The sequence below is a fragment of the Numenius arquata genome, chromosome 10 (genome assembly GCF_964106895.1).
Source record: "Numenius arquata chromosome 10, bNumArq3.hap1.1, whole genome shotgun sequence".
Lineage (NCBI taxonomy): Eukaryota > Metazoa > Chordata > Aves > Charadriiformes > Scolopacidae > Numenius > Numenius arquata.
The window spans coordinates 2,546,508-2,569,749 of record NC_133585.1 but is presented as its reverse complement, the minus strand read 5'-3'; the positions used below and the strand labels follow the sequence as shown (position 1 = coordinate 2,569,749).

Sequence of the window (23,242 nt, the reverse complement as noted above, 5' to 3'; positions counted from 1 at the left end):
GAAGAAGTGATGGAATGGCTATGTAATTTGTAAACTTAGACACACAGATGAAGGACAGGTGGGAAAACAGTATGTGAAGTGATCACTACTTCCCTCGTTTGGTTTCCAGAAATGTAGCCTGCAGATTTCAAGACTTTTAGATCTAAAAATAACTTACCTTACACTGTCTGATCCTGGAACTGTTTGCCTTTGAACCTCAGGAGGTTTCTGATCTTCAGATTTAGTTTAGCTATTTAAGTATTCCCTGTTGCTATAACATTTTACCACTTCGTAGCTCATAATTTGTAATGTTCTTTTATTTGTGTGTGTTCCTACCCTACCAGGTATCACTGAGCAGGTAACTCTGCATCAGTTGGGAAGTGGAAACGCCAGTATTGCCAGTATCGCTTACAGTTAAGCAGGAGATATGGGCTGAAAAGCATAGAATCAGACCTGTATGTCCCAATCCCAGATTAGACAATGCCCTGTCTGTATTTTTTGCTCATTTTAAAGTTCAAATAGCCTCTAAGTAATATTTAAGAGAAAACTAGAATGTGCTGGAGAACAGGTTTTCCTTTTTGCTTTAATATATTTTAGCTACAGTTAACTATGTCTTGTATAAATTGTATTATGAGTTTTAATGTACTGGCAGCTGGAACCCATGTGCCTGGTCTGGAAGAAGACACTCAGAAGGAACTGAATGCTGTGATGCTGAAGATGGTGGCTGCTCTTACAGTGGGTTCTGTGAGGAACACGGGTAAGATAGAACATATGACTGCAGATATGCTGTCACCAACTATCAAACAGTCCCCTTCATGAACTAAAGAGATCTTTAAGCTGAAAACTAGGGATCTAAAGCATCTTTTCCTTTTCATTCATTGTTATATTGGGAAGCTGTAATCTTGGATGACTAGAAACCATGGTCATCCAGTCATTTTATCCCTAATTGTTCTTGTTCCATTCTGTTTGTGTTATCTTCATCTTAGCCAGCTCTTCTTGCCTCTCCTGCTGTATTTGTAGAAATGTGGCACTTCACACCAACACTGAAAATCTGCCTGTGAAAACTACAAGTAAAAATTAGTTTAAGTAACAAATGATACCATATTTGTCCCCAGTTGTTCTGAAGGACTATGGAATGGTGCCATATATCAAGATATTTTTGGACGATGAGTGCTATCGGAGTGCTACTCTCAGCATCTTGGAGCAGCTATCAGTCATCAACTATGAAGAATACATGAGCATTATTATTGGGGCCCTCTGTTCTTCTACTCAAGGGGAGCTACAGCTGAAACTCGATCTGCTGAAGGTAATTGGTGTCACTTCCCACTTGGCTGTTGTTTTCTTGAAAACTGCTTGGCTTGTGGCGAATTGCTCTAATCTCACACCAGCACTTGTTTTTTTCTAAGAAAGTAAGTGCAGAAGAAAAAGGAGCCATGGACCAGTTTTAGATTCTGGTAAATTGGGTGCTTTGATTTTTTTACCAATGTGTGTGTGGTCAACACCTTCACTCACTATCAGATTGTGAAGTATTTTGGAGACGTAAATAGTAATGCAGGGTGGAGAAATTGGAATGGTAAAGGTCACAGTTGTAAGAGCAGTTCTATGTAGTATGGCAGAGAAAAGAGAAACAAATATGAAGGCAAGGGGAAGAGATGCGGAGGAAGGATGTGAGAAGAGGTGAAGGAGTAAGATTGGAAGGGGTGGGGTAGGCACGAGATGAACAGCTTGATTCTGATTATTTTCACAAGGTTGAAAATTTTGCTGTCCTTAATTTTGTCGTCTCTTGCATACACCGGTGTCACGGAAAAAGAGACGTGAGATGATGGAAAGGAGGAGTCTTATGAATGTTTGGAGGAAGAAATTGGAACTATTCATAGCTTTATTGTGTTTATAGAGGGTCTGATCCATAAGCAATGAAGCAGAGGAAAGAATCAGTGGGCTTTATTTTGGTTTTGATCATAGGCATCAAGTTGAAAAGCAGCAGTGTTATGAGCACTGATTTAGAGTTTCATGTTGCCTTCTCTACTAAGTGTGAACTGAATTCACCTTTCAGCAGCTGCTGCTGTGATACAAGAACCATGTTACTTTAAAAAAACAGAAATGTGACAAAGTTTATAGCTTAGATTTGAAACAGAAAACTTTAACACTGTTTGTGGAAAAGTTGACTAGGGTGTCCAAACTAATATGAAAATAAATGCAGCTTCAGTGTTTAATTTTGACAAATGATAACTGTATTAAAGCATAATGTATTAATGTAGCAATATTAAAGCTTTATGTATTAAAGCATAATGTAAGCAAATGAATTTATTATCTACATCGACTGGGACTGTGATTGTGTTACACACAAATTCAGATTGATTTGCTAATATATATTTAGCTGTTAAAGCCTGAGCCCAAATGCAATTAACACGGCTGTATTCCAGCGTGGCACGTGGACAATTATGAGGAATAACAAATAATGGAATGTGAAATAAATCCTGTTAACGTAAACTGAGTTAGGGGGTTTCCAGCAGACATCAGTTTTATAGATTCGAGACAGAGGAATACTAACTCACAGGCGATTAAATTCTAACTGAGTTAGAGCTGGAGGAAATGTGGTTACTGTTGACCTTCTCTGAAATGTGTTAAAGCCATCCTGATAACTTCAACTCTGAGTTATTAAATTTACTCCCTGTTCAGAAGTCTCTGCCTGGTTTGATACATTATCATACAAAATTGAATGACAGTAATAGAGTTCCCCCTCCCCCTCCAGTTGTGGCAACCCCTTCTCACAGTCCTAGATCCTGTTACGGGGAGATATATTTATGTTAGGAACTCTTCCTCTTCAGCAGGTTGTGAAGTGAACTTCTGTCATTGGATATCTCTTGGGAAACTTTATATGTGAAATTAGCCGTTTCCAATGTGAAAAGGTACAGCCTCAAATTTGAAAGGTCCCTGGTGCTGGAAAAAGCATCATATTTACAAAATGAATTGTGCAACATCCCAAAAATGGATTACATTCAAATATAGCAGACTGTTTCCTTGGAAGTTCTTTTTTCTCACTGATTTTACTTCCACTACTACAACTCTTCATAATTTTTCTAAATTTTTTTTTTAAATGGCAAGCATTCAAAACTTACAAGTGGTATAGGCTGGGGTTTATGCACGTGTAATATTGTCAAGTGGGATTCACTTATAACCCGCTTTAACCTGTTGAAGTTAGATAAAATCTAATGACTTCATTATCTTGGGATCTGACTTTTTACGGCCTTTTTCCTCCAAAGTGCTGTGCAAACTTTAAAACTACCTCTGCTGAGCAAGGGAATTATTATTGCCTGCCTTAATAAGGAGAGACTGCTGCTTGCAGTATTCTTTGGGCCATCCTGTGTCGCTACGTTTTTGGAAAGGGTCTGCTCGGTCATATTAGCAAAAGTCTAGTGTGGCCCCTTGTGTGTATTCAGGGCTGTAGGAAGACCTGCCTATAGCGAGCTGCGCCGCCTTCTCAGTTTCTGTATGAGGTTATTTACCATTGAATCTTTGTTTTCATTTATTTAAGGCAAAGGCAGATTTCTTGAGAGAGTCTGAGAAGGTCTGACACTACCTCTGGCCAAACTAACTAGGATATGTAATGCAAGAAATCAGATTTCTTTGCTTATTCCTGTGAGCACTATTCCCTACCTCAGGCTGATTCCATAGATTGCTCCTGAGGGTGCATTCCAGTCTTGGTTGTTTGACTCATTGGGTATACTGGGGAAGGGAGGAGGAAAACGGTTGTGCAGTGGTGACCTTTACTTTGAACAACTTTTATTAATTTATTTTTTTCTTAAGAGAGTGAAATTTCAGTGAAAGAATTTTGGTACAAACTTGGAATTTTAAAATACTCTAAAGGTTCTTTGTCCCTTGGTTTAAGTGTTTCTTTTGTCTCCGTTCTTCCCCATGTTTGTAGTCACTCCTGAGGATACTGGAGAGTCCCAAGAGCCATTCAGCTTTCAGAACCTGCAGTGGATTCAATGGGCTCCTGTCCCTTCTCTCGGACATGGAAGGTGCACTGCAGGACCCTCCGTCTGGGCTGTGGGCAGCAGTTGGACAGAATTGTGTACTGGAGCTTGTGTTCTACACACTTCAGGGGATAACAGCAGCCCTGCACCTGGACCCTGTCAACAGCAACTTCTTCCAGAGGAATGGTCTCTTTGAAAAGATGGCAGAGGATCTTGGGTCACTTGGATGCTTCTGGACAGAAGGGGAAGGGCAAATCTCTTTGAGCCTTGAGAAGACAAGGACATTTGGAGAATTCTTGGATGCAGCTTTCTGCTCTTCAGAACCTTTCCCAATGTGGCTAAAGAACTGCGTATGGATTCTGAATTTTCTTGATCACATGGTCAAAGGAACTCTTCATCTGGAGAACTACTTCAAGGAGAGAAAGCCAGAGATGGGAGAGGCATCGAGAGATGATCAGGAGGGACCCCAAGGTCAAGAAGAGCATCCTGTTGCTTTCAAGAAACCAGGCAACAAATTACCTGCCTCTGCCCATAGGTTATGGGGAAACCCTGAAGAGAAGTAAGTCCTTATTTACTACGGGAAATATAATAGTAAGACAGGTATCTGCATTTTATACGGTAGTAAACTGAGATAAGGTGTGACAACCTGCCTGGAACAAACAGATCTGTGCCACAGTCCCAACTCCTAGGCCTCTGGAAAGCAGAAGTGACCTCTTTTTGAAAGGTAGATGGTGGTAAACGTTGGGGTATAAGTGTTCAGTGGAGCAGTGGGACACACAACCCTGAGAGTTGCAGAGTTTGTGCTGAAGGTTCTGATGCGCAACATGGGAGCGGGACTGGGCTCTAAGGAAAGGATTGCTGGGACTTGAAGCTTGGATTTAGTCTCTGTTTGAATCTGCCCCAACCAATTTTGACTTTTTCAGTTATGTGGAAAGCTGTTTCCAGTCAGCTGGTAACTGAAAATAGTTTTTGTTTTTAATGTATTTTAAATGCTCCTCTGTGCGTGTGTGTCCAGGCACGTGTGTACAGACACACACTCTCACTCATTTACTCATCCACCTGAAATAGAGAAAATTGGAAAAGGAATAGTAATGCTGCCTGCCTCACATAATGAAGGATTGTATCAAAATATATATCCTTTGCAGGAAGGAAAGACTACACCAGAAATCAAAGTAGCTGTCCGCTGTGAATCAATAACAAAATAATCAGTACTGGGGAGAGGACTTGGTGGCTCAGGCGGAACGAATACTCTTTTCAAAGTAGATCTTCCCGGCCTTGTTTGGGAGAACATGGATCAATGTGCGGAAAGTGTATGGATGGTGGTGGTTGTGAGAAGTCTGTAGCCTGCAGCTTAAGCGGTTGGGTAAGGGAGGCTTGGGGAAGATATTGGAGAAGGAGTAGACCCGTGGAAATTAATCATGTAAATTGGGATCCATTCAGTTCCCAGTGTCTGCTTTGGGACGCTTTGGTTCTGGGATGTGAAGGCACAAAGGGAAGCCAGAGGTGGCTGGAGAGTGCCCAGGATAAGCGTATGCAAACACAGCAGAGGAGCGTGTATGGGCAGGCCATCAATCTTCAGGCCACGCAGCCTCTGTCCTTTTCCAGCAGCAAGTTTTCTGAAAATAAAAACAAGAAACCAAGTTCCCAGAGTTCCTGCAAGGCTGTGGTTCCCCTGAGGCAGCTTCCTCTTCACTGTACTCCATGCTTACACTTCCTCCTGAAGAAGGCTTCAGCCTGGGGCTGTGCCACGCAAAAGGAGGAACTTGAGTGCGGTCAGTGTAGGTGGCCTGTGTTGCCCCATCCCACAACATGTATTTAACATCCCTGAAAATGGGGAAAGGAGGGGAAAATCAGTGTTTAACTGGGTAATATTCTAGCCCCTTACACTGTCCTGTGGTCAGTGATGCTGCAAGCTGCTGGGCCACAGGAGAATCAACCCTTCCATTTCCATCTGAAAAACAGCCCTCTGTGTTCCTGCTCCTGTGATAATGTTTGAAACACCTTCTGTGACACGTGGGGTCTCTGTTTCTCCTTTTGCTCCTGGTAATTAGAGAGAGCTTGCTGCAAGCTGTGTTAATGAGGCTGATCTCTCTTTGTGAGAGAAGCCCCTCTTTGTGCCCACCTTAGCAGAATGGCTGCTGTTACCACAGACTAACTGTGCTAATGGCTCTTCAGATTCTTTGGGGCATCTCATTTTGTCCCCAGGCCCTTTTATTTGCCTTACTTTCAAGTAGCAGTGAGCGCAGGGCAGATTTGGGATTCACACCATGATACAGGTGGCATAGATGGAGTGGAATCATGGGGCTGACTGGGAAGCCCTGAGGCAGCAGTGGGGAGCTGGTCCACGGAGACAGCTTTTGTACTAAGACAAGCCAGAAAATCAGGTCCTCTTGGAAAACAACAGAAAAGCCTGGAGATAGGGCTTATATGATATTCTTAGAGGGGACCGAGTGTGTGGTGCTGGTGGGGAAGTTGAGGTGTAGTTTGATGCTGGTCAGGGACTCTGAAGTTTGGAGTCAGTCCTTAAATATAGTGGCTTAGGCTAAAAATGGACTTGCTCTGGGGGGTGCAGCCACAGAAGGAAAAAAGACTGAAATTTTGATCCCATTGATGCTGGTGGGACTGGATTTTTCTCTTTAAAGGTGGTTACAGTGTTTTGGGGGAGGTGGGAGGAGACTGTATTCTCACTGTGTACTATGGCCTCAAGTTGCACCAGAGGAGGTTCAGATTGGATATTAGGAAAAATTTTTACACTGAAAAGGTTATTAAGCCTTGGAATGGGCTGCCCAGGGAAACGGTTGAGGCACCATCCCTGGAGGTATTTAAAAGACAGGTTGACGTAGTTCTTAGTGACGTGGTTTAGTGATGGCTTTTATCAGTTAGGTTGATGGTTGGGCTAGATGATTTGAAAGGTCCCTTCCAACCTGGGCAATTCTATGATTCTGTGATTTTGTGTTCCTATTTGACATTTGAAAACTCACCCACCTTCGTGCCAAGTACAGGTGTATGTATCCACGCGGGAGCCACTTTGCAGTAAGCATTCATACTAAATCTGATTTTGATTCATTACACAGAAAATATTGCAAAAGAGCAATTTCTTTGAAAGTATCTTTCCTGAGGGTGCAGTAAGAATCATTTGTCACTGTGTGGCAGTGTGCTACACGTTACTCGCTGCTCTGATGTATCAGATGAGCCTTTTTAGAAATGGCTAAAACGTTAATTACAGCCTTTTTGCCCTCCTTTAGGTCCCTTGGAAAAGCTTTTTTTATGCTCACTCTTTTACTTGTACCCTTTGTTTTATCCAGTCCATAAAGCATATTGTGCTTTATTTTTTTCAGTCTAATTATGGCTGTTAGATGTTGCCTCTCCTTTTCTCACGAGATCTATTTGGGACAGATGTTTTTGACAGCGCACATCACATCTCTGGTTCAGAGGTGCACTCAGAAATGCTGATTATAGTCTGAACACGATGAGCCTGCAGTGCCTAAACTAGAGTTACTGCTGTGCTGTGGCTGCGTCTTTGAGACATATCTGACCTCGAGCCTGCATCATGGCAAAAGCTGATCTTCTGTCTCATAACTTTGATGCCTCAGTTCCTTCCTGTGCCTGAATGTACAAAGGTGATATGTGGCAAAAGAAAATTGATGGGGAAGCAGAGGTATTTAACTTTTTTTTACTAGTTTAGGCAGATTCTGGTGTTGGAAGGGAAGGGTGGCATACTTACTGGTTTCATCAAGACTGTCTGATCTCTGCTTATTGCTCTTCTGGTTTGAAAGTACTGAAGTTATTGTCTGACTAAAGCTACAAACTGCTTGAAAATAGAAAATACAGCACTAGTTCTGGGCTGATGCATCAGAGAGATCCCTCTGGTTGTCTGTTCTCTGTATGGCAAGTACCTTCAAAGGCAAAGTTTGTTTAAAGAGGCTGCTGCAATCTTTGAATCTGCAGGTCCGTGAGCTGTGAGCTCATGAGCAGGTTCTGTCTTGACTTTGGTACTCTAAGGATTCTTCCAGCTCTTCCAGGGCATCTGTATTTGCTTGGTTTCAAATGCTGAACCTGGTTACTGCTGGTAGGATTTAATGCTGGACTCTGCTGGTAGGATTGAATGCTGGACTCTGCTGAAACATTGTTGGACTCTCCTTGCTGTTGTTAATGATAATTATGGCAATAATTCTTATGCGTCTTCTTCCTGCAGGTGGGAGATGGGAAACTGCCCCATTGTACATCCCGGTGCTGTCTGTGTTATGGTGAGGTTGCTGCCAAAGCTGTACAAAGAGGGACACTCTCAGGTGAGTCTGAACATATCAAAGTGCCATCTGAGCAGCATCTTCTGCTTTTCTGTACCTTCATTTCCAGGATATTGCTTACTCTTTGCAGATGTGGAAGTATTAAATTTTACCTAGAACACTGGCAGGAGGGACAGTGCAAATTTCAGAGTCAACAGCTATCAGAAGAACAAAGGCTCTTGGCTCTGTTTGACTCAGTGCTTCCATACCTGCCTGATGCAGTGCATGGGTCTTGGTCCCAGAATATTTACTGCAAAGGCACCACAAGTGCATAAGTCCCTTAAAAATTGTGTAAAATATCGCTAATGGACCCAGCAACCGGAACAGTCTGTCTCTTCAAGCCTAATGGCCCATAAACTTCCAATGCAGCTTAGAATCTGCTTTGCTTTATCAAACTTTCCATACACACGCCCACTGTGAACAAATATACTGCCAATATTATATCTGCTGTCTGGTCTAAGATACTTGGATACAGTTTAAGTACATAGGGAAAGACTGGAATAAAACCAGATTGTTGACCCAGAGCTGTGGAAGGTGGGAGCGCAACTAATGGCTAGCGCATCGCAGCTCTGTGTAGCGGAACCAAGCCAGCAGCGAGTGAGATTTTGTTAATTACAGTAATTAATTTCTGAAAAACAAGTAGAATGGTTAATTGGATGAGAGAGAGTGTCATCAAGAAACTACCGGAGTTGGCTCTAAGGCTGAGCTGTATGAGAGAGAGAGCCTCTCAGACCCTCAGTAGATGGCAGTGTTCTTAAAAATATGAAGGGTTAGAGCACAAGTTCCAGCAATTTCAGTTATGTAGTTAAGTGTGTTCATCTTTTCTTCTTTTTCACTCCTTCTTTTCTTAGTCAACAAAAAATTAATACTGCTAGTGTTTGTTTAGGATTACTGTTGTGAATAGGATTGCCTCAGGTAAAACAGGACCACTGTTATGTGGGGTCCTGACTCCAGGCAGGAGTCAACACACGTCCTGAAGAGTTTTCATCAAATGACCCACAAAAAGAGGAGAGGAAAAAATAGAGGGTTTTTTTAGTTAATTGTGTTTAAAAGCGGGTGAGGGAATGAGTGGAACTTCATGTTCTGCAGCCTGGGCAGCTCACTGATGCTGCCAGGGAGTGACACAAAAGGCTGGATGGACTTCGGTACCTTTGCTCATAACATGCATGAACCCTTGTGAAATGAGGTGCGAATCGGAACATGGGAGTCAGGCAAGATCTGATGCAAAAGGTGGACCCTCACTTGCTAGTGAAGAGGAGCTACTTGGTGAAGGATAATAACTGAAGAAATTTCCCTTTGAATAGATCTATTCAGCCACAAACAGGGTACTGTCTGTTCTTTTAGCGCGGCAGTGTTTGACAGCTGTATGAGAGACGAAATAATTTCTTTGTGGATGGGGCTTTTTGACTGTAGACTTTCATTCAAAAATCTGAAGGGGTTTCTTGCTCTGAGTTTAAGCCCGAGCCAAATAGTACACTTTTTATGAGCCATGATGAAGGACAGGTAGTAACTCATCTCTTTCTGCTTGTTCTAGGGCTGTGGTAGATCTTTTAGGCCCAGGTGTTCTGGAGTAATCTGGAAAAATCTTCAGAATCAGTTCAGGTCACGTGCAAATCCTTTGCTTTCACAGAAATGGCAGAAAACCCACTGCTTTTACAGAAACATTAATGGAACTCAATAAAATTAATGTACTTGGATATTACCTCTGAGGGTCAGAATCAATTTCCTGCCAAATTCACTGCTTCTCAGTGACCTTTGTCAGACCCAAACAGCGATGGGCTGGAGCAACGTTGAGCCTGTCAGCACAGGAAAACCAGCAGCAGACAGTAAAACAAGGGGTCTTGCACTTCAGCCATTTCTTCTGACTATCTAGAATGGCAATAAAAGCTGAGGAGAATAGATTTGTGGTTGTATGTTACTGCCATTCCTAGGTATGATCAAAAATCATTTTAATGTCATATGGGTATGAAAATTTGCTTAAAAGCCTTAAAACCCCCCAAGAGACAGCCTTTGAGTAAGTAGACTCTATTTAGAGGATATTGCACATGTTCATGGCCGGGTCTGGTACTAATCCAGTTCCCATCAAACTACATCCAGTCTGACCAAATAAAAGGTGGATTTTCCTTTTATTAATATGCTGCCTGTTCGGTGATGAAAGAAGCCATCGTCACATGTGTCAAAAACTAAGTACAAGTGAGAAATGCCAACATCCACTTTAGATGTGTGGCTCAGGATATTCACAGGGGGTTTTTTCTACCTTAAAAAGAAAGAAGTTTCCCCTCAGACATACCTGTCTCATCCTTGGCTGGCATTTTGGAACCGTGGCTTTTAAGACTCCTGAGTGTGATGCCAGATCTTTTCTGTTCACGATGTCGGATAAGGAGATCTCCTAGAGCTGACAGGGCTGGACAAGGGAAAGAAAAGAACTTTTAAGAAGAGAATCAAAGCACGATTCAGTTCTGTGTCATCATCCTGGCAGGTTTCTTGTGAGTACGGGAATAAAAACACCAACCCTCACATGATTCATTATGTAAATTATCTATGCTTTTGTTCAGTAATATTATTGCTTCCACAGCTGGATTTCTCCTCTCTATTTTTATCCATGTCTCTCCAGTGATGAACTGCTGTCATATTCACAGTTGTGAAACTAAAACATTGTGCATCGATAAGGACTTTGCAACTTTTAAAAAGACCCTTATCTCTGTTTTAAATTTTGCCTGAGCTAGTTGTTCTCACTGCAGGTGTGAACAGCATAATGCTTTCCAAGTATTTGTACTTCTTAAAAATGTAAATTCTTTCTGAACTTAAAAGCTCTCTGATATAGTTAGATATGGCCCACAGAAGACCATGTGATGTTTGAGATTTGTCTGCTTTCAGACATATATTACTGATATCACTGCTAATGTAAGTATTAATATCATAGTGAATTCCTTAATTCTTTGGGTATTTGGCCAGAACTTCATTCCCCTTTGGGTTGTGCAACCAAGGCTTTGGGACAAAGGAAAAGAGACTGGACCAGAACTCTGGTAGGAGGAAGGACATCAGAGACACCCTGGCAGTGGGTCCTCCAGTCCAAGCTGAAAGCAGAAGGTCAGCTCTTTCCCCTGAGCACTTTCCTGCCGGCTTTGCTCCAGCCTTGTCTCCTGGGGGATTTTTCTTTGCTGAGCCTGTTCTTATTACAGTATGAGTGGGTTTATTTGGCTTTTTTTTTTTTTTCAAAGAAAATGCACAGCCTGTCTGCACATTCTTTTCCAAGGTTATTTTGGGGCTTTTAGTAAGAAGTTTGCTTGTTCATTGATCACCCAACTTCTGAAGCTTTCACTGGTTATACAGACCAAGCAATTTTCCTCCTGTGCTTCCAACCCCACAGCCTGCCCTTTTATTTGTCCTCTTTCTCTTGCTATTCACTTTCTCCTTAAAAAGCAGCCAGCGTCTCTGAAGTTGCACTAAAATCTTGGTAATGTTCCCTGGATTGAAGAGATAGGAACTCTGCCAGGAATCCCTGGCTGAAGAGCATTTTCTACATTGTGTTGTTTTTCATGCAGTCGTATCATTTACAAGGTGGCACACGGAAAAAGCTTTGCCTTCATCTCGGGTATCTGATGAACATCATATTATAGCACTGCATAGTAGCCTAGAAAAGGAGGAAGAGACACTGCATTTAGCTAATACAGTGGAGAAAAAATACTGCAATTAAATGTAATTTGGCAAGCAAGAGGTCTGTCGGACCACCAAAACTAAAAAAAGGATTCTTAACTTTATGAAGAGATTTCGTTGCCTGGCTTCAAACGGCCGAGACTTGCTACTATATTTTCTCTAGAAGTCAATAGCAGCTCTGGTATTCACATGAGGAAAACTCTGTAGCTTCTCTTCCACGCCGCCTGGAATGGTTAGTAGAAACCTCTTGGTTTCCCCTGTACCAAGGCGAAACTCGAAAAGCCTGACGGAGATGATAGAATGTCTGTGAGGCATTTAACTAGGCCCTATCTAGGTCATGTTTTTGGAAAAGTAGAAACAATTCATGCAGTTCATAAGTCTTTTTTTCCCTGTTTACTTGCAAGGAGTGCATGAGCACAAGTTGTTCTGTATCTTTGTAAAACCAGTCACCCAGACTGTCAGCAAAGTAAGTGTTGGCTTGTTAAGGTCAGCAGATGAGAGTTAATCAGCAAAATGCTGTGAGGGAATGGGAATGCGCTTGCGGCTGGGAACTATTCATCAGTAATTTGAGCTGCGATAAATTTGTGAATTATTTATTTTTGATATCATTTTAAGGGGAAAAAGAATGCACAGATGATTTTTCAGAAATGACTCAAACTCTCTGCGGACAATGGGTTTTAAGGTGATGGATGTCTAGCTTTTCTTTTGAAAGCATGATTTAAAGCCTGGGTCACTTGGAACTTTTTGAAAGCGCTACTTTTGGTGCCTTGATTTCTTCATTAGTAAAACTAAATCTCTGTGGTTTGTTAGGAAGTTACTTCGAAATTTCTGTGAGGGGCTGCTGGCTTTTCAAGTGAGAGGTGCTCCCGAGATTGAAAAGTTTGCTTTTTGCAATTGCAACCAAATTATTGCTGTGTCATTTTTAACCCTAAGAAAATAAACATCCTTTTGGACTGAACCCGCACTGCCAGAGGTTCAAAGTTCTTGCTCATCTTAAACGTAGTATAATAATTTTGAAAACAAATAACAGTTAATGAAATTCAGCTACCAAGTTTTGGAACTATGGGGTCTTAGGAGCAAGAATCAGGGAACTGCTTAAACAGATTGGGCAAATTTTGCCATTAAGACTCCAATCTGAGGCAGAGCCGTGAGCCCAGCAACATTCTAACGGCACCTTCAATATCCTGATTCATGGGGCAAGTAATACACGTTGGGAAAATCAATCCATGCATATAGAAACACGCAGCCTGGTTTCCTGGCCACCATTAATGTTTCCACTAAAGTCTCATTTTACTGGAACTAAGATCCATGAAAACAGCACGTTTTATTCAAAACAAGACAATACTGGTATTGACAAAGCTGCTAAGCTAATGAAAATAATCGATTTTTTCATATGCCATTATGCTTTTGTTGTATTTATTTTGGAGTAAACCAGTAGTTTTGCTTAGTCAAGACCTGTGCCCTCTGTTTTCGTGTGGTTTTATATATCCAGATACTTTCCTGCATCCACTCATAAATGGAGTAAAACAGTAATTAAAAGATCCATGAAATTTATAACTACAGTGAGGCTTTGATGCACTGTAGCAGCAAGTGCCTCTCTGTGAAGAATAGTGTGGTTCAGTTTGGATGATTTCTGTATATAATGAGATGCCCAGTGAAACTTGTGACACTGGGAATGGACAGTCCTTCAGAGAGAAGAAAATGTCACCCAAAGAGCTTGCCCTTCAGATATCAAAAATAGTAGCTGAGTTTACAAAAACAACATGTACGTTGTGTTGGATGTGCTGGTGTTATTGTCTAAGGGTTGCAATGGGGGCTTTTGGTTGCTGAGCACTTTGGAAATAAATTGGTTATTGGCTTTGAATTTGTTCTGTACTGGCTTTGAGTTTGGTCTGGATGCAGAGGAGCTGAATTCCTCTTTACACTTAATAAAGCGGATTATTCTGAATCCAGTGAAGTTGCCTCTTATTCATGGTATAAAATCAAATCCCAATGTCCCAGTCTGCACGTCTGCCGCCACTATTGTCCTTTTCTTTAGAAGTTTGCATAGGTATTTCCTAGAAGAGCATATGAGAAATCCAAAAAGCTTTTGGGGGTGGGGAACATCTAATCTTTTTAAGATTTGTGTTTAAATATATGATGTGCAGTTACTTTAGTGTGAAACCTGGTTAGGTCAATGGGGTAGGCTCCACTCGTAATTGGGAACCAATTGCTCTGAAGATAATTTATGAGAATTGAGATACTTCTTTAAGACAATTAAGAAGCAATAATGAAGTAAAGCTTCAATCCAGCAAAACATGTAGAGAAGTGTTTAAAATTTAAGTGCTCCATGATATTGCTGGATACAGTTTTGTTTAAGAGCAAGGCTTTTAGAGTGGAGTAGATCATGTTAAGATGACTCTACACGTGCTTAATATTAAATATATTCTGAGTTACTGTGCTGGTCCTGAAGTTTATGCCTAATAACCTGTCCTTGGTGGTGGTCACTTCTTTTGAATGAGAGTTGATGGTTTTCTTCCTTCACCACCATGGTGTAGTGGCAGGAAAGCTCAACTGTGGATGGCCAAGCAGCTCCTCAGGTGGATACACTATTCAAGTGCAGAGCTTTATAGAACAGCCATGTAGTTACACTTGAGCCTCTGGCCCTAGAAGCTTCTGTTCTGGCCCATATTTTTACACCCAGAGGTTAGACAATTGGAAAAAAAAAAAAAAAATAAAAAAAAAATCAACTATCATGTACAGTTTTAGTTCCAGCCCAGTGACTTCAGTTCTGTGCCTGTTTCAGCTCTCGCAGGAAATCCAATGTGCTGTGGTTGATCATATCCAGTCTCTGGTGAAGTCTGAGAAGAGCCGCCAGGTGATGTGTGGGTCTGGCTTGCTGAGCACCATCGTCACCTCCTGTCAGGATGCCTTCCGCAACCAGAGCCATCCGCTCCACCTGCCCCTCACGAGGGTGTTCGAGAAACTCGCCTCGCAGGCTATCGAGCCAGATGTGTTGAGGTATCAGATTGTATCTAATGGAACCACTTTGCCTTAGTGGTGCAATTTTTTTGTCGTGTAGTGCTCTAATTCAGCAAGACTCTTAGCCTTTTGTTTCAATCTCAGTTAATACTTACATATTGATCAGAGGGTAGATGCTTAAATGACTTACTGAGGAGGGTAAGAGCCTGTAGTGTTCTGCTGCATCATCTCTGCAAGGCTTGTAAAGCTTTTTAGGTATGGCAACTAATTAAGCAATGGCAAAACAACTCTCCTGGTATTCATATGGTAAAGCTGCTTCCTGAAGAGTAAAAGTGACTTGTTCTTGTCTAGGATCCATGTCAATGACAGCTGCAAAATTAAAAAGTGTAGCCTTGTTTCCCAGTCTCTCTTGTTTCTACTTTGAGGAGGTACTTTCTTCTTTAATGCTAACAAATGATAGGCATGAGAGTACCAAATGGAGATCAGAGTGCAGATGAAGCTGGATATGCACGGGAAGGTTGGATTTATTTTACTCAAAAATGGAACAGAATTTCTTACAAACAAACAAAAAAACCCTCAAAACAACAACAAAAAAACCCCACCTACCACCTCACACCCCCCCAAAAAACCACATAGATTTTTTCTGATGAAATTAGTATTCAAAAGTATTGCTGAAGAAAATAAACCTGTGGGTTTTTTTCAATAGAAAAACCATGAAAAAGGGAGTGTAGAGCAAAGCAAATACTTGTGACGATACAATGGAAAACATTCCTTAGGATGTTTTTAAAATCTACTATCCAATAAGGAAGTTGGTCTCCAGAGGGCTGAGCAGTATTTGCGTGGTTGCTATGACTCCAAAGTGTCTGGCTTGATTGTTTTCCCCTTTTTTTGGTTGATTTCTTGTTTGGGTTTTTTTTTTTCATATTAGGCAATTTCTTTGGTTGGGAGGTTCTCCACCGCTACCTTCCAGGCCCAGCAAAAACAAGTCTGATGCCCTTTCATGCGATTCAGCTAATACAGCTTGGAATAAAGGTAAACACACAATGAACAGCCTGATGCTGATACAGTGGCTGGGTTATGGATGTCTCTGTAATGGAAGGACAGTGGCTGGGTTATGGATGTCTCTGTAATGGAAGGACAGGGGCTGGGTTATGGATGTCTCTGTAATGGAAGGACAGGGGCTGGGTTATAGATGTCTCTGTAATGGAAGGACAGGGGCTGGGTTATGGATGTCTCTGTAATGATGGGAAACTGCTGTTGAAGTAGGTTGCTCCAAGACAGACATGGAAGCGATCTATAAAAATATTAATCATATTCTAGAAGCCAAGGAGAGTATCTTCAGCATGTTTTCCCTGTAGTTTATAGCTAGAAATAGAATAAAAATGTGAAAAAAAAGCACTTCTCTTTGTAATCCCTAAGATACCCCAGTAGTCTACCTTGCTCATGCAGGCCATTTTCCATCCAAGGCCTTTCTCTGTTCTGACATATTTTGCAGGTGAAAGGCTATAGTAGTAGTATTTGGTGCTTAAACTGTTCTCGTGCCGATAAGACATCTGATAGAGCATGGTGGAAATATGGGGTTTATGTTCTTTCCAGTCATTCTTTAGATCCTCTCCCACATGTTGGTTGTAACCATTCTGTTATGGCAGAATTGAATGGTCTGTGTATAAGGAAAATGGAACCAATGGGTCAGGAACCGTTTTTTTTACTAAAGGTGAAATTCTGAGCTGCCTGAAGATGTGCGGGGAGAAAATATAGCTATCACTTCTGTCAGCTCATCTCTCCTCCCAGCTTCCCGTTTTGAAATTCCTTCAGTGCAACATTTTTTTGTGCTGCTGAGGATTTCTTCAGGCTGCTGAGGAAGTGTTATTTGAAGAAGCTGTTCTTAGCAGGGATGAACTGAATACGGTCAAAGCCTGTGACTGAAAAAAGTATCGTAGACACTGATCTGACTAGGCACTATGTTGATCTTGTAGGTTCAGAAGAGGACGCGGTGGACAATAAAACTGATCCTCAGACAGTTGTGCCTGTCAGCAGCTCTCCTTGGGTGTCTAAGGGATCTACACTGGCACTCCAGACTGCAATGAGTCTCATCTCCATGACGTCGCCTCGACACTTCCAGCTCCGCAGCGCTGCTCTGGCTCCGTCATTTGTGGAGTTTGACATGTCCATGGAAGGATACGGGTATTGCTGCTGTTGCTTTTCTCTTTTGCTGCTCTGCAGTATTCAACCCCTTATTCTGGAGACAGCAACTAATTGCTTTTTTTCTCCATCTTTGTCAATCCTTGTGCCCTATTGCTGCCTTCCTTGCAGCAATTTTGCCAACCTATTTTATTATTGTCTTACTGTGATAGCATAGACTCTGCTTTGCACTGGCGATTCTGCAGTGTTAAGTCACTGATGACCTTCAGGGATGATTTTGCATTTCTGATGAATGGGTGCTTGCTTGCTTTTATAGGTGTTTATACCTCCCTACCTTGGCCACTGTCCTGGGACCCAGTGCAGAGCAATCTGTCTCAGGAGGAATTGGCATGGGTAAGCACTTTCATAGAGTCATAGGATTGTTTTGATTGGAAGAGACTCTTAAGATCATCTAGTCCAACCATTAACACCAACAAGTTACCACTAACCCATGTCTCTCAGCACCACATCTACCCGTCTTTTAAATACCTGATGATCATAGAATCATAGAATTGCCCAGGTTGGAAAGGACCTTTCAGATCACCAAGTCCAACCACCAACCCAACACTGACAAAACTAAAACGTATTTCTATGTCTACCTGTCTTTTAAATACCTCCAGGGATGGTGACTCCACCCCTTCCCTGGGAAGCCCATTCCAAGGCTTAATAACCCTTTCAGTGTAAAAATTTTTCCTAATATCCATCCTAAACCTCCCCTGGCACAACTTGAGGCCATTTCCTCTTGTCCCATCGCATATTCCTTGGGAGAAGAGACGGATCCCCCAGCTACACCCTCCTTTCAGGGAGTTGTAGAGAGTGAGGTCTCCCCTCAGCCTCCTTTTCTCCAGGCTGAACACCCCCAGCTCCCTCAGCCTCTCCTCACAAGACTTGTTCTCCAGATCTCTCACCAGCTCCGTTGCCCTTCTCTGGACACGCTCCAGCCCCTCAATGTCTGTCTTGTAGTGAGGGGCCCAAAACTGGACACAGTATTCGAGGTGAATACTTGAATTCCAAGTGAATTTACTTTGACTCACCTGCAGCTTCCTGAAAGCCCTGATGTTTCAGCCCCACTGAAAGGATTCAACATTTGTAAGAAATAGCAGCAAATAAGCTGTATTTCAATACACTTCCATTTCTGTGTCCCAGCCTAGTTCTGAGCTGTAGAACTCAGACTGCTCATGAAAATGCAGTATCAGATGCAACTTAATAGTGTGCTACATTAGCATTAATATTGGCAATGCAAAAAAAAAGCACATTGCTAAGAAAACAGTCTTAACAAATAAGAGCCACCAGATTTTAGGGTAGTCTCCCATGGAAGGAATAGAAACTGTCACTGAACACAAAATAGGATACTCCTGTAGATCAAAATCCTCTATTGCATGAACTAGGTAATGGCTGTACCTTTTGCTTCCTCAGTTTTGTGAACTTTGGGAAAACTCGTTTCTGGCTCAGTGCTTCCCAATTGACAAGCTCCATGGCATGGAGATCTAGTAGTCACTTCTCATTAGCCAACTTAAGTCACTTATACATGTGCAAACTCATATGTACAGTCTCTATGTTATTGAAGATAGGCAGGGAAATCTAATAGAAAAGAACAGAAATCAAACCTCATATTCTAATGTTGGTTCTTGTATGGTTTGGGCTACAAATGAAACAAAGCAGGAAACCAACTTCCTTACTGCTTTTTTGTTTCCTGTCCACAGGCACCAGGATGTTCCCTCCCTCAGGTGGCCTGACGCTCTCCTGCTGGTTTCTCGTTAGCAGGTTTGGTTTGGTGCACAACAGTCACCCACTCCGTTTCCTCACGGTCGTGAGGCACATGTCAAGAACAGAGCAAGAATTTGTTTGTTTTTCAGTGAGCTTCTTCCCACAGGACCATTCTTTGGTCATTTCCACGGAAGAAGTGGAATTCCAGCCACTTGGTAAGGCTCTTCTCAGTCAAGCTTTTAGAATGTTTTCTATCAAGCCAGCCTATTAATCTTTTTGCCTTGCTGACATTTATCCCTTTCCTCTTACTGAGCAGAGTAGGTACTTCAAATGTGAATGTGGTTGAACATTGCAGAGGAGGTTGGAAATGGAGTGGGAATAGTAGCTGGGATTTTTTCATGCACAGCTGATGTTGTGGGAGTGCTCTGATTCCCTTAGATGAGGTTACAAATCCCAGCTTGCCTCTTTTTATAAAAACTACAAATTAATGTACAGAGTTTTATCATCTCATGAATTCACTTTTTTTTCTGTGTTGGTTAACTCGGTGAATATCCTGAGGGGTTCTCCTCTTGGAATACATTGGTTTTGTCCCAGTTCACTCTGGTTTTGCAACATTGAGGCAGCTGGAAGGTGTTATTTAGGAGCATGGCACACTGGAGGGATCTTGAGAGTTGTGCAAGTCTCAGGTCCTTATAATAGACCTTCAGGGAACGTTTTAAAGACATTGAACAGAACAGCACCAAGTCACTCCCTACCTACAGAGAGTCATGTTCTTTGTGTCGCATTTGATAGTGTGTTCCAGAGGCAAGGGAAGGTAAGAGAGAATTTCTATTCACCGCCCCCTGTTTTTGCTGTTACAGATATCATGGAACCTGAGGGTGAGGTCCTGAATCCCTCCCCATTTCCGGGGCAAGTCCAGTTTGGCTGTGGCAACCTGCTGGTCACTGGCCAGTGGCATCATCTCACAGTGACAGTTGCTAAGGAAGCAAAGAAGAGCTGCATTGTGTCAGCTTATATAAACGCTCAGATGCTTGGCTCTGCGAAGGTAAAGGCTCTCTGTGTAGATCTTGTGCCTGACACTTGCTTTTCATTTTCATCTCCCCATGCACATACCATGACTCTTCAGTATTAACCTGAGACTCAAAGCATGATGATTTGCATATATGACATGTGCCACTCTGCACTGAACATCAGTGGAGTTAGAAATCCATACAAAAAGTATCTGTGCTGCTTTTCAGAAGTGTGTTATCAGTTTATACTGATGCTTTGAGGTAGTTCCACCTCCCCTCTCAGCATGCAGATAACCAGGGTGATTTTGAGTGGTGACATTGATCTGAGAGTTGGGGTAGCTTGCAGGAGAGTTTGCAAGTAGCTCAGGGTTACATTGATGAAATTCAGTTGTACCCTTAGCCCAAAATTTTCCGAATTGGTTAGTGATTTTGAGGAACTCTCAGTTTACATCCAAGATTTTCAGGAGTTTTCATCTATAAAAAGTACATCATGTTAAGTTGTGATCAGAGAACCCTAAACTTGAAGGTGCTTTGGATTTAGGCTAAAACCTACAATGGTGATGAGTGATATGGAGAGCTTCAATGTTTGAAGAAAGGCTTGGAAAAGCGGAAAGGTCATAAAGAAATAAGCTTCTGTGACTGGTGAGCTCTTTGCAAGGATCCCAAGGTTGATGGCATTTCCTCAAGCATCTTATACAGGCACATTTCGAGCTGTCCTCTTCCTCTTACACCCAGTGAACAACCAGTAACCTTTTCCCCACTGGCACTCTAAGCATTCAGGAACAGATAGGTGTTCATCCAGGTTAGTTGTTCAGTGTGTGATAGCTCTTGGATTAAAATAATAATTCTTTTTCGAGTCAATAGAAATGAAAGAAATGTTTCAATTATGAGAAGTTGGTAAATTTCAATGTTATAATTGCAAATGTTGGTGTAGCTACTACTTCCCCTACTGCTCCACTTCTTGTGATCTTCTTGTTGCACAGGAGTCAGTTCTCAAATGGGGAATTTCTGAGGTTGCATGAGTTATCACAAGAAAGCAATCCAAATGCACCTGAAGGGTTCATAATCCACAGGATAAATGAGAAGAACCGCTGGTTTATATTATCATTATCATCATGCTCCTGGTTTTGTAGCTAATCTCAAATTATTTCTGAGATTTGATACTCGGATTTTGAATGTTTCAGACCAGCAATGTTGAAAATGCAGGCTATTTCTATTGCAGCTGTTTGGTGTGGTGTGGTTTTGGTTTTGGTTTTGAATAAGTCCTCTTATTAATTGGATCTTGTAACCTTGGTTTCTTCCTTGTTGTTCCCATATTTCAAATCAATCTCAACGCATGCAAAGCTCACTTGTGTGTTTTATACTTCCCTTGTAAAAGCAACCTGTTTAATTCCAAATATTCTCTTTCCCATACTTGAGAAAAATGATCTGTCTTCTAAATGCCTTTTGGGACCTATATCCATTTCAAGAATGAAAATTTAATTTAATTTGCCTTCCTTCAAATGAGACTGAAAGTCATCAATAAAACTAGGCCTAAGCATTGCAATTGATTAAAGAATTCACAGCAAATGTGTTTAACGTACGGTGAAGCAGCTCATAATAAATAAAACAAGAATTTAGTAAATAAAAGATGGTCCCAGCGTTGGTGTCTCTGACGTGATGCAAGCCTTCATTTTGATGTGTACAGTGAAGAAGAGTTTGTGTAAGAAATTAGAATTGCATGACGGTTGTTAACAATACCAAAAGCTATTTTGGGGTGGTGGAACTGGGGGTGGGTGGTGCTTCTACATCTCAGTAGTCAGAGATCGGTAAATTCTCAGGGTCTCTTAACAATTTGCTGTAAGGATAAAGGCAGGGCTAAGCTCTGAAGTACAATATAGTTTCTGTCTACCAAAAAAAAAAAATCCAACTATGACCTACTACAGCTGTCCCCATTTAAATAAAATAGAAAATTCAGTTTAGGAGGCTGAATTTTTGATACCAAAAAGAAATGGTAGAAACGGTCCAATTTCCTAACCTGTGTCACTTTCACTGAAGCAAACTGTTGCATTTCCACACTCTGCGCTTCAAAACCTGTTTATTCTCTAGGTGAATGGTACAAGGTGCTCCCTGTAACTTGGCTTTCTGTGTTGAATGTCACAGTCTGAGTTATGGAGTTTAGAACAGGAAAAATAAGTCTGGGGTCAAGATAGGGTTTTTCTTTGCCAAGGCTTGGAATGATTTTTGACTGTGTTTTTTGAACAAAATGTAGGCTTGAGCTTTTCAAAATGCTTATTTTTGTGATACTTCTGAAAGTCCAGTTTCTAAATGGTAGTTGCTAATTGTGTTGCATTGCTGACTGGGATGTCGTTGAGGAAAGAGCGGGCAGGCAGTACCTTCCAGGGACAAGACCTTAAGACACCCCGAGTGTATTGGGTCCCCTCAGTGAATTCTTCCTCTGTTGCAGATGCAGTATCTCCAGCCCTTACCAGGCAGCTGCATTTCCATGGAACCCACTTCCTTTATTGATGTCTATGGCTACATAGCTACTCCTCGAATCTGGAAACAGAAGTCCTCCTTGACCTGGCGCCTTGGCCCTACGTACTTATTTGAAGAAGCCATCTCTGTGGAAACCATAGAGGTGATTAATAAGCTTGGGCCACAGTATTGTAGCAATTTCCAAGCAATACAGCTTCAAGGTATGTGATAATTCCCATATCCACCACTGTTTGTCAGGGCAATGCTCCTTTTAGTTTTATAATTTGCTGTTAGTATTCCAGCTGTGCCTGGAGCTTGCTCTAAAAGCCTGGAACTCTGCCTTACTGAGTGTTCTACAAGATTATAGCAAGATACCGTGAGGATCTTGTAACATACTGTAAATGGAACAGAAAAAGAAGGGTAGGAATCAAGCAGCAGAGAGAGCTGGAGAGTAGGGAGGGATAACATGTCCTTGAGGAGATGTAAGATTGCAGTTTCTGTTGGACAAACATTAAAGCAGCAGCTTTAACTGAGACATTCTGCATTTATGGTGCTGCAGAAAAAGAAGCATCATCATCTTTAATTGCAAATGCCTGCAGAGTAGGAGAGAGCACTGGGGAGAGAAGGGTAGGGGAATAAGTTACATTCCATTTAATGAAGAGGCTTTTTAACTAAAGTGTACTGTTAGCTTCAATTATTAAACAGGCAGACAAAACATTTCAGTTATTGATTACTGTTTGCTCAACAAGTAGTGCCTTCACCTCTGTACTAGAGCTCAGAATGAAATGGGATGGTCATCTCCCATTTGAAAAGAGCAGAATAGTCTCACCTGATGATGCTCCAGCCTAAAGCAAAGTGAAAAGGCTGGCTGAGAGTACTCAGAATGCTGTCTATCCAGACAACAAAAATTTCCAAGCATAGGAAGGAGTTGCTGAAAGAAAAATTATATCAAAATACAGCCCTGGCAAGATGCCGTGGACTGTCTTGTACAGGGTCAAGGTTTTTTTCTGATTATGGTTAAGTGAAA

At 41.7% G+C, this 23,242-nt stretch overlaps 1 protein-coding gene across 1 annotated transcript in view; it reads left to right on the top strand.

Annotated features, from left to right (window-relative positions):
- The window catches only part of WDFY4 (WDFY family member 4), a 120,036-nt gene that overhangs the window by 13,757 nt on the left and 83,037 nt on the right, over nucleotides 1-23,242 (top strand). Inside the window, exons 10-20 of the mRNA XM_074154726.1 lie at nucleotides 632-736; nucleotides 1,095-1,285; nucleotides 3,905-4,515; nucleotides 8,152-8,245; nucleotides 14,685-14,899; nucleotides 15,789-15,892; nucleotides 16,837-17,044; nucleotides 17,319-17,395; nucleotides 18,745-18,963; nucleotides 19,609-19,793; nucleotides 22,205-22,436. Of these exons, the coding sequence (XP_074010827.1) occupies nucleotides 632-736; nucleotides 1,095-1,285; nucleotides 3,905-4,515; nucleotides 8,152-8,245; nucleotides 14,685-14,899; nucleotides 15,789-15,892; nucleotides 16,837-17,044; nucleotides 17,319-17,395; nucleotides 18,745-18,963; nucleotides 19,609-19,793; nucleotides 22,205-22,436 (2,241 nt within the window). The remainder of the gene's footprint in view (nucleotides 1-631; nucleotides 737-1,094; nucleotides 1,286-3,904; nucleotides 4,516-8,151; nucleotides 8,246-14,684; nucleotides 14,900-15,788; nucleotides 15,893-16,836; nucleotides 17,045-17,318; nucleotides 17,396-18,744; nucleotides 18,964-19,608; nucleotides 19,794-22,204; nucleotides 22,437-23,242) is intronic.